Here is a 12,329-nt window from a genome sequence, read left to right as displayed (position 1 = left end):
AATTGCTAAAATCAAGTAACTCCGACATCAAGTGACAATTCTAACAAGAAATTTAAATGTCCTCAACATGTAGTTTTGAACCGCATTCCATTTTTTTTGACATCAGTGAAGTCCTAAAAACGCCGATTCTCATAAAGATTTTTTTTTTCAAAAAGAAAATGGCCGATATTTCCATTTGTTACCCTAACTGTACTGTGTTCCGATCATGACAAAGAGCCAACGACGGGCGTGACCGGTCGGCAAGAAATGCTTCATCGTCCACGATACCTTACCAATACTTTTGTTTAAGATTTAGTTTTTGGATTTTTAGTTTTTGATGTTCAATACTGTTCGTTATCTCCCTATTTCATACGAGCTGGAAAAAGTCTTACCTTGAGCTAACTCTGGTTGTTCATCGACTTCTTCATCGCTAATCATTTTATTAATTCTCTCGTTCAGTTCCATTATAGGAAGCTTCATTTCAAATATTTCTCTGGGCATCGGATCTAAAGGATGATCGACGGTTGATTTATTGAAACAATTAAGTTTATCAGTCAGAGTCTTCTCCACCGACAAAAATGTTACAGTGCTGTTTTCTTTTAATGCTTCTTTTGAAATGGCACAACATTCAGAGGCATTATCAATAAAATATTGCAATTTTTTTTTCTTCTCCCTCAAAATTTTACAATACATTTGCCAAGTGTCGTCCACCTTTTTCTCGGCATTCTCTTTATAAGTATTAATGTACTGAATTCCTCTATTAGCTTCGACAGTCAGGTTTTCTCTGCCTTTTGTATGACTTTCTGTCAGTGATGCCGTTTCTTTCTCCACATTTTCTAAAAGTTTCTTTGCGCGACAAATTTTCATGCTTGTTGCCTGACAGATACTTTGCATCGACTTTTTTCGATTCTCATACTCGTTTTCAATGGGTTTATAAGCGTGTCCTTTATGCACTTCCATAATGCAGTAAGAACAAACTGGTTTGCAGCATTGCTTTTCTGCACAGTAATATTTTAACTCGGTGTGTTCGTGGCCAGATAGCAAACATATATGTTGTGCTTGCTTATCTTTTAACTCTAAAGATGTGTCTGGTGTCAAAGATGAATCTTCTGGAATTTCAAAATTATGCTTCCTGCAATCATTAGATTTCTTTTCTTTATAACACGAACGACACATTCGAATATTACAAGTGATACAAAAATACCTAGTGTGATCGTGACGTTTACAAACTCCGCACAATGTCTTCATGAATCTTCCTAGAAGCTCCTTTAAGTCACGTCTGGTATTATCTTTATGGAATACTTTAACGTTACCATTTTTAGTGAAATGTTCTTGGTTACATAATGGACATTTTAACTTTTGTCCTTTACAATGCTTAGAAAGACAGTCCGTGCAAAATGTGTGCTGGCATGGTAAAACTCGAGGGACGTGTTTGTTTTCGTCATATTCGACACAGCAAATATAACATTCGCACATATTCTCTACATCATTCACAAAACTTTGTACATTTCCCGCCGCCATTCTGAAAATTTAATGAAACCAACATTTCATTTTCAATGAATTTTTTTAAATGGACCAATCGGTATCTTTAATTTATAAGTACTATGACTTGTTTTCTCGAGTAATGATATTCATCAAGTTTTATGAGGAAAAAGGGACATAGTTCGAGTCTATTTTTTTCACTTCTTGATTTAATTTATTGCCTGCTATGGTCACCTTATATCATGGTAGATTGTATGCGGCGAAAAAGTGAAATAAAAAGTATCACCAGTTGTTTTATTTTCAATTCTATATGACACTTAAAAATATGGGATAAGTTTATCGACAAAACCTATTTGATGGAGTTTATTTTATCATACTTACTCGAAAGAGAATACATTTCCTTATTTAAAAATGATTAATTTATGTAAATAGTCCAATATTTAGGACGTATCTGCATAATGTGTCAAAAATGTCCCTCAAATTTTTCCAAAAAAGTGTAGGTTTCTTATTTGAAAAATGTCAGGGTTGATTTGAAACTCGAGTATCACAAAAAAGTAACATAAATAGACAAAATAAGGACCCTATTTTTAAGGTGTATTTCTGTCAGTGAAATGGTTTTCAAAAAGATATCTAACTTAATTAACATTCCTTACACAATAAGTCGTGTATTTTAACCTTTTTCAATAGAACACGGTGAATGAAAAGGGGAATAAAACGCCTGTAAGAAATTATAAAAAGTTAAAGAGCGTCTGCTGTCATTGATCAAATGATATCGTTTAGGTTCAGATTGACAGAATTTGATCGTTGATCCCATAGTTGCCATTAGCATTTCAAAACAATTTTTTTGAAAACATACTAGTGATAATTTGTTTTTCGTAAGATTTTCAAAAAGAGAGAGAAAATGAGAAGCGTTTGTTAGGTATTTCATTTTCCTTTTTTCTTTCTTTTTTAGAAAAAATGTATTTTATTACCTTTTATGCAATTGTTTTGCTGATCAATTCTCCGATTTGACAATGTTCTGTTTATTTTCATTTTCATTGATTAACAGATAGAAAGTATCACTTGGAAAAAAATTAATTGAGAAAAATTCTTCTTAAAATGCATATATTTAAAAAAAAAACCCACCTTATTAATACCGCGCTCTTAGTAAAAACCATTATTGCAGAAACAAAATATGTTTATCAATAAAGGGCAAGTTGGACTTGGATAGCTTCAGAAAAGTTGCAATTGTTTTCCCTGTTTATTTTGTCCAAATGATAAGACTTGAAAGTGAAAGTACACTGCAAATGGCGGATTCTATAGGTTCTTGTCGTTATACATGTCATGCTTTCAATAACAGCCTTTCAGAGACCATGCCCTTCAATGAAAAACATATAATATTTCTGCAATGATGGTTTTCACAAAAAAGAGTTAAGCGGGTGCATTTCTCTTTAAATATGCACATATTTCTGATACAATTTTTCTCAAAAATATCTTTTTAAAAATATTTGTCATCAAGTGATACTTTCTATCTGTTAATCAATGAATAGATATTATATAAACTGTAAACGTTTTGACTTTATACCAAACATAGTTTTGGAGCTATTGTAAAAATTAATTTTTTAGACATGTTGAACTTTGACGAAACCGTAAAAAATTGTTTTACAGCTATACTTCGATCAATTCTTTTGCTGTTGAATGCATGCAACACCTTTGTTTTCGAACTGGTTGAGAGGCGCTAATCACATTCTATATCTGTTTTCTGTTGTTTATTCACTAATATATATATGGAATAGAAATATTTTATGTTCGGATGAGTGAAAAGAAGGAGAGCATAAATCAGTTTCTATAAGTTGTATTGTTTGAACCATTTCGGCATGCGCAAATATAATGAAAAGTAGTTGAGAGGTCACGATATATAAGGTGCTGGTCAGGCGTGAAGTGGTCATCGACGAGCAATCAATCAGTTTCAAACAATCCTTCTTTTATTTATTCAAGAAATCACTGTCTAGTTAATTGGGTATGATAGGGCATTTGCATGCATTCAAAGCCCCAATGGTTCCTGATTTTTCGCTTGGTGAAACTTACATTCCAGTAGAATTATTATGAAATCAACTCAATTAATTTTCAGAGTTAAGAAAATTCCACCCTCCTGTGATGTCATATGTTTTTGCAAAAATAACTTAAATTTATACCCTACAGTACAATACATTTTGGAAAAATGATTTTCAAAAATGCATATTTCCTTTTCTTAATCAATTATTCAATCTTTAAAAAATGCTGACAATTTTAGGGGAATGACGCCTAATCGTGTAGCTTCATTCAGGTATTTTCTTTATTGTAATTCTACTGAAAATGGTTTCCCTTATATCCATAATTCAAAAGTATATTATTTTATAAGTAGCAAGGATTTTGGAATTTTTAGCATCACAATTATGCATTTGACTCAGTTTTTACACGATAATCAATTTTATTCATGATGCTGTTTACAAAAAATGTACGTTTTTTTATGTTGACATATGCTTCTGTCTATTTATGTCTCCCATCTTAAATAATATTGCGGACTATACATTTTTAGAAATAACTGGTAAATTTAAGCTTAATTAAAATAAAATAAATTCAATTTTTGTGCTTTAAATCATGAAAATTGTACGGACAGACAGACCATAACAAAGAGAAAACAACCAGATGGAAATATTATTAGAATGATGCATACGTTTGATATGTATATTTAATATTTCACATTGTATTTTGTAGATTGTAAAGTGGAAATCACTTCTTGGGGTCTGCCTCCAGTGCATCTCTGATAATTTTTCTAATAATTTAATAATTGTACATATCGCAAATAAACTGGTTCAAAGGCGCTTATCACATTCTATATCTGTGTTCTGTTGTTTATTCACTAAGATACTTAGAATAGAAGTTTTTTATGTTAGGATGAGTGAAACGAAGGAGAACATAATTATAGAAATCACCAATTAAACCAGCAGAACTGTAGCTCTCAGAAAAAAAATATTTTTTGACAGACCAAAGAGCTACATTTCCACCAATTAAAAAAGGTGTAGAATTTATTGCGCACGAAAATGTGTGCTGCATGTCTTTCAATATATTTCTCTGTGTTTTCTGACTTAATTAATATTTTTTCCGTAACAAAACATTCCTTAAAAAGTTGTTGATAAACCAGATGGGCCTGAAAGAGCAAGAGCCATCTTATGCATAAAATGACCCTGTACTTATATCAATTAACTCTTTACAACTTACTGAACTGTTATGCAACATACACTTAATGTTCACGCTATAGAAATAGAAAATTACCATTTACCCACAAGCACCTTACAGCGTGGTACACGTTTCTTTAAAAATTAGAGTAAAAAATACTATGACGTAGCATCTTAATACAAATATAACTTTTCTTATTTTATGAGATTTTTGCAAGTATAAAGTAAAATGAAATTGGCATTGAATTAAAGATTTAATGAACTTTTTAATGTGCGTGAGAATGCGTGATTGCGGGGAAACGGTTTATGCGTGATTTTGCGTTAGAAATAGGAAATGGTATATGCGTTAAAATGCGTGACTGCGGGGAAGGGGGTTAATTTACTATCACCCTCTTTCCCATTACATATGTCAAAATAAAGTAGACACTTGGTGCTTTCATTTTCTATAATAAAATTTCGTTTTGAGAATCCAGATATAAGAAAATAGGTTTGAGAAATTGCAATGTTCTTGAAATTTGCAGAAAACATGAGCATTTGACTACCTTCAGCAAAGAATTAAAATATGAGCACAGCCCGCGATCCAAAATATAAAAGATGTTTTTTAATCTTCGGAAAGAGAGCTTTCATTATGTATTTGCATATTTTGGATCAGAGGTTGTGCTGTATATGAAATATTAAAAAAATGCTTCAACTTTTAGGCCATTTTCAAAGGAATTTACAGGATATGAGAAAAATGACGCATTTTATGATGTCATAATGCATTGATTTGATGGAAAATTACGTCACAATTGATAGATACGTGGTCACCAACAGTCCAAGTGATAAATACTGCATTTGCAACCTAAACTGAGCGGTTTTGATTTTTCGGAAATTCTCAGGGCCAAATAAGACCCAACGTGACTCTTGCTCTTTATACCATCGAAATTTTTGCATAATTACAGTGTAATTCTGGGCAAAAAGTTAACACGTCCAACGCGCTTCGTGCAGATATTAAATATGAAAATAATTGATGAAGGACAGAGATATCGAGATTTTGTACAGTATGTTGAGGTAAGAAATAAAAGTAATTCATCCTAAATATAGCCCGGCCTTTTGTGTGCAATAAATCGACAATTTCCTCTATAGGTGGAACTGTAGCTCTACGTTCATCAGCTAATGTTTTCAGACTAAAAAGCTACATATCTGTAGCTAAACCAATGATGACTTTGCTGTTCTTTAGACGACGAATTTGAAGGTATTTAATGTATAACGATCATATTTGGTACCTAACAAAATGAATGGCCTTATATTTTAATCATGATAGCATTTTAAAGATGTTATGAAAATTAAAGTGCCACACCAAAGGGATTTACAAAATTTTGATTACTGTTTTTTTTTTTAATTGCAGCTTGAATTTAACATTGAAGTTAATGTGTAAAATATGTTTGTATTAGATATTGAAAAAAAGTAATTTGAATTTCAAACAAATCTCTTGGTAATGATATGCGTAAACTCCCTTTTTATTAAACCTTGGAATAGAATTAACTAGAACTGTCCAAACGGGACAAAATACCCCCCGCTGGGTTTTTCAGAAGTAAGTTTTTTCATAATAAGATATGATCAAACACGAATTATGAAATTTTTCTAACAGTGACCTTGAACTTCTCCAAATGACCTTGGGTCAAGGTCATGACACACCCTTGGGTCATGGGCAATCTTTGTGTGAAATGAGAACCTACCAACTTTATCCATAAGAAAGATATGGACCGGACACCAATTATGAAATTTTTCTTCCAGTGACCTTGAACTTCCCAAAATGACCTTGGGTCAAGGTCATGACACATCTGTTGGTCATGGGCAATCTTTGTGTGAAATAAGAACCTACCAACTTTATCCATAAGAAAGATATGGACCGGAACCAATTATGAAATTTTTCTTCCAGTGACATTGAACTTCCCCAAATGACCTTGGGGCAAGGCCATGGCACACCCGTGGGTCATGGGCAATCTTTGTGTGAAATGAGAACCTACCAAGTTCATCAATAACAAAGATGTGGACCGGACACCAATTATGAAATTTTTCTTCCACTGACCTTGAACTTCCCCAAATGACCTTGGGTCAAGGTCATGACACACCCTTGGGTCATGAGGAATCTTAGTGTTGAGTAGTAGATTCTAATGTCCCTATATAAGAAAGATATGGACCGGACACGATTGCACAGACGGACGGACAGACAGACGGACAGCTAGACAGACAGACGGACGGACAGACGGACAAGGTGATTCCTATATACCCCCAAACTTCATTTGCGGGGGGTATAATAATTTACAAAATAAATTTTAAGTTTGATTTTAAATTATTTTTTTACCTTTTTATATCAAAGGTAGACAACTCTTTGAAAACTTTTAATGTGCGAAATGACAATCTCTTTACATGTTATCAGTCTTGTGAATTGGGTCCGTTTTACTTTTATCGTTATTTACCAATGCGTTTTTAACTAGTTTAAAATAATTAAAATTTGTTCGAAAAATCCCTTCATTAGACACTGAATAGCTTAAAGATTGTTGCTTTATATTTCTTTGTAAATTAACCCCAGGGTAATGCATGATTTGAAAAAAAAAAAACTACCGGTATACCACATGGGGATGATTCTAACTGAATTTACCTGGCCAAGTAGTTCTTGAGAAGAAGATTTTTAACAGATTTAAATTTATAAAACTATGCAAAACTTTTAATATTTTTGATAGCTGCTATTCATTTTTCAGTAATTCATAATTATTACCCATTGGAAGAGGAACGGATTTGAATTCCCTTCACATGAGGATACTTTGTGGTAAGTTTGGTCGAAATTGGAAAAGTGGTGTTTAACAGGAGGATGAAAATGAAAGTTTTCGACGACAACGGCAGCAAAGACGACGGACAAAGGAAAACTTGATTGAGCATTCAGATCAGGTACTCTATAAGTAAAATATATAATACATGTACATTAATATAATAAATATGATAAAGATAATAGAAACCATAAAGGCAAATAATGATTATATACTCGGTGCTGAAACACAAAAAGGCATATTGTTTTGACAATCAGTAATTGAAAAGCATTAAGGTCAAGTTAGGTTATTTAACAGGATGTACTTTGGTATAGTTCGATTTACGATAGAAAGAATTTCAAATTATCATACTGAAATATTGATACCATAGAAAGCTATAGTTCACCTTAGTAAATTAGAGTAACATCTAAATTGCAGGATTTTTTGTTAGGGTAAACACAGATTATTTGACAGCTTAAATGACTTGAAAGTAAACTGTTACTTTTTTTAACCATAGGATGAATATAAAACACGTCTTGTGACAAAGGCTACGTGTATCGGGCTATGATACGAGAAAATGCAAGGCTATATCGGTAGCAAAATAACAGAAAAGTTTCTAGAAACAAGGAGAAATACACTGTACATGTAATGGCAATTCAGGCTTTTAAAAACAAACAACCCTTTTAATTTGAATATTTTCAAATGCACAATGAAGGCAATATAAATTAAACAATAATTTTACAAATAGGTTCCTGCAATAGTATGAATCAGTAAATATATATCTTTTCTTTTATTATCAGTTGTATTACAGTATATTGGTATATCCACTTTTACAAATTTTGCTTAAATCGATTCTCTGATATTTTAATCTAGTGTCATTCAATATTTTTCTATAAAATGAGGTCGATATTTAATTCTAGATCATAAAAAAGATACAAGACACATCAGATAAAATTATCAAAATTTATACATTTTTTTTTGCATATTCTTAAAGCACATAAATGATATAACATAGAATAACTTTCTTCAACCAAAATTAGTGGGATTGTTATAAAATACTAATAAAAATAATAATGTGAATCCTATTACGTAAATTATCACACGTTTGCAACTATCGTTAATACAATGACATAGTCCACTTACTAGACAGTGATTCCTTAATTAAATATGATCAAACATCAGTTGCACACACACACACAAATACAGCGTATTTACAATAATGTTTTTATGTTCGTAAAACACAGATCATGTATTATTCATGTATATCTTTTGTTTTCAAAAATTATAATTCCTTTTGATTCTAACAATCGTGTGTCTAAAACAGTACTAGGTTGGAGTCAGATTGCTCAAAGTATTCTCATACTTTGTGAGAATAGGAGAATTTAATGAATTCTCTGTCGCCTACCCCTTCGTCGTCTTTCTATATTTTCTACCCTTGGGGCACGCTGCTCTATTGTGGTAGTATTACGGGAAAAAAAATTAAAAAATTGTTCAAATATATTTGGATTCTGATGAACATAGGTACAAATGCATAAAATAATTACAAACCACCTGTATACAACAAAGAATGACCATATTGCATTTGTCAAAGGAAATATTTTGTAGGCAAACCAAGTTAACATATCAAATTCCTCCCTATTGCCTAATCTGAATTCTACACAGTCATCCGTATTATTCATAATAATCCGCAAAATAGGATTATTATGTCCAAATATGAATTCGTCTTTTAAATCTATTTGCACTTGATTAAAAAGAAATGTAGCAGTTTGATATTTTTTATCTACTTTGATTATCAATGAATGCCACTCATCCGGGGTAATTTGAACTACAGATAAAGGTCCAGTTAGCAATTTTTTATCTACAGAAAAGCAATATGACCTAAACGGAAAGAACATAATTGTCACAGTACATAGTTGGTAAGATAATAACGATCTATTGTATCTTAACTCTGGCAAAAATTGAGAATTTGTAAGAATCAGAGAAAAGATATCAAAACCGGTCGGTGAGTTCACTCTAAAATGTAATACGTAGATACATTCAGTGTGACAGTTACGTAGAGCAATGTCTTGATATATCCCATCCTTCTCAATAGCTCTCGTCGAAGATGTAGGCAGCTGTATATTTGAAATAGTCTTATTGTTTGTAGACAAATGTAAATTTGGATACAGTGTATATCTGTCGAAACCTATTTTATCGTTTAAAATTTTGATATTTATGTGTGCTTTGAGATAATTACATAGTTTTACAAATACACGTGCAAGATAACCTTTTACTGATTTCATTTCATCTAAAGTTTCAAAAGTGTTCTTACTCTTGTTTTTCATGCTCAGAGAAATGATGAAATTAGATTTCAGTTCAATACGTAATGTGAAGGAAACTTTGTCGGAAACCGAAAAAACATCTTTGTATACAATATGACCATCTGTGTTAATTAAACCAAATTCTCCATTTGAATTTAAGATTTGCAGAGACCATCCCCATATATATTTTGAAGATGGTTCCAGAATACTTCTTTGTTCGATTGATTGTTTTGAGACTCCAAATTCAAAAAGATACAGACCCCTTGTGTATTGTTTGATATCGGATATCCTTATTAGGAACCTAAAAGCCTGCTCATTACCATGGGAAATTGAGAAATTTGTGAACACTCCTCTATAAACATACAATGTTTTTGCATTTCCACATGACTGTTGCATATTTTCCTTTGGAATATTTGATATAAATTTAGTTTCAGTTGAATAACACGTGAAGGAGGTTCCACTGTCCAAGGTGGTCATATATGTACCTATAAACAATAAACAAAAAGAATATCCTTCATCAAAAGCATGTGTTACATAGTAAATGCCAATTCTGAAAGGGCTATAAATGGGTGCAGGCAGCAATATCAACAATATATTGCATTTGTTTTCCTATATAAGAAAAAATATCAATGTAGGTGGTCTTCGATATAAAATATTGTATACTTTTTTGCTGAGACTAATGACAGATGTAGAAATTAACTATTAATATTATTTTTATCATTTATTTCAAGCTCTCTGATTGGCTCAAACTTCATCACATGATTAAGTATATAACAGCATAAAGACTTGAGTTACTATTCATAGAAACTTAAATGCATATCGGCTAAAGTTGCTTAAAATGGAAATAATTTTCAGTAAAAATAGTACTGATTTCACAATTTTAGCTAATACAGTGTATGACTTGATGTTTTTGAAAAAAAAATATACTTCAACTTGTAATAATATTTTTTTAATGTTATTTAATTGATGAAATGTAACAATGCCTTGAATTAGGTACTACTTTATATTAAAACATATTGGATATGTTTGTCATAAGAATTATATAATCAAATAGATGAAGTATTTTGAATACTGGTATGTAAGTCCTCTAAACTACTCCATCAATATAAACATATTTACATTAAACAGCTTAATTTTTTCATTTTGATCTATAGTCTCTAAGTGTTAAAAAGTGAAAACTTTTGTCTTTTCCCCATTATTTTCAAAGTTTGTTTTGTTAATCTTTGTAAAAAATAATATAACAAATGTAGCCCTTTAATTCGGTCAATCCATAGATATATCGACTTCACAGAAAAGCATATCGACCTCGCACTTCGTGCTCGGTCGATATGCTTTTCTGTGAAGTCGATATATCTATGGATCGACCTCATCAAAGGGCTATATTTATATATTGTATGTTCAGTTGAAAATACTCTATTTTATATATTTAAAATTTTAAAGGATCCGAACCGTCAATTAAGGCCCAAAGTTATCAATTACTCGTTAAGAAATAATCTTCTTTCGAAAAAAAGAGCTGCCGGTCTAAATATAGAAACAAAGTAAAAGTTTTTGATGACAACATATTTTGCATTTAATTTAATATTATAAAACCAAAAATTCAATATCTAAGATTTGTATGTGCAAATTTTGGTATTTTATAATTGATATTTTGACACCAGATATACAAGATATGGACACTGTGACATTTCTTTAAGATCAGTCTTCGTACATTGTGTTGTAGCAGCTTTCTTTTTATATACAATGAAAAATATGGAGATATCAAACAGTATTCAAGAACAAACATCCATAAAACAATACAGAATAGGAGCAGGGCAAACACGGACCTCCGAAACATCAGAGATGGGGTCAGGTGATATGAAGGAGTGGACATACCCTGCCCATCGTTCACACCCGTCGTGTGTTCCTTGTTCCTGTTGTTATGCTTAGAAAATAATGGGAAAATCCTTCGTCCATTCAGTTTATAAAAAGGCCTAACAGTTAGTATGAAAAACATCAGTCAGCATTTAAATCAATCAAAAATTGTATTTGCTAAAAATCTTGATCACATGCTTTTTGTATGTTGTTTAATGGCCCTCTTGAGAGTTTTTCATTTATATGAAATTTTTGTAATATATTTAAAGGAATTTGAGATATTACAGATTAACTTTTTTAACTTTGAGCATATTCGAATCTTACAGAAAAATCTAACTCTGTGTTAAATTGATTAAAGTGGGGAAATGCTATCTCAGGGTTTTACTCTGAACAAATCTACAAAATGCAATTTTTACTGCATTTTCTAAAATATAAGATATGTAAAATTATATTAACGATATATAAAAATGATTTGCATGCGATAAAATTAACCTTAGAATATTACTCTCTATCAAAAGAGACCATTAGAATAAAAAATACTCACTGTCTGTTTTAAAGACACTTGCGTATGGTAAAGGAAAGAGTACCAGCCACACAACCACAACTAGAAAAACAATTCCAAGAAGAGAGAGAAAAACACTCAAACAAGAAGGTCGCTCACTGTTCACAAAAAAGAAGTTCCACAATCCTAAAAATAAAATTTTTATGTATATAAAAACACCTGTTTCTAA

At 31.5% G+C, this 12,329-nt stretch overlaps 1 protein-coding gene across 1 annotated transcript; it reads right to left on the bottom strand.

The window, feature by feature from the left end:
• Positions 1–371: 371 nt before the first annotated feature.
• On the bottom strand, positions 372–1,500 carry LOC134280978 (E3 ubiquitin-protein ligase TRIM45-like; the record flags this gene model as incomplete). The annotated part of the gene is made up of 2 exons (XM_062763424.1): positions 666–1,500; positions 372–485 (listed from the first exon to the last, which is right to left on the bottom strand). Coding segments are annotated over exons 1-2 (949 nt in total), but the record flags the coding sequence as incomplete, so codon positions are not given.
• Between the last annotated feature and the right edge of the window lie 10,829 nt (positions 1,501–12,329).

The sequence above is a fragment of the Saccostrea cucullata genome, unplaced genomic scaffold (genome assembly GCF_032062105.1).
Source record: "Saccostrea cucullata isolate Sc308-1 unplaced genomic scaffold, CSIRO_AGI_Scuc_v1 ctg519, whole genome shotgun sequence".
NCBI classification, from domain to species: Eukaryota; Metazoa; Mollusca; class Bivalvia; order Ostreida; family Ostreidae; genus Saccostrea; species Saccostrea cuccullata.
The sequence above is the reverse complement of the archived record's forward strand: the minus strand, read 5'-3'. Positions and strand labels throughout refer to the sequence as shown.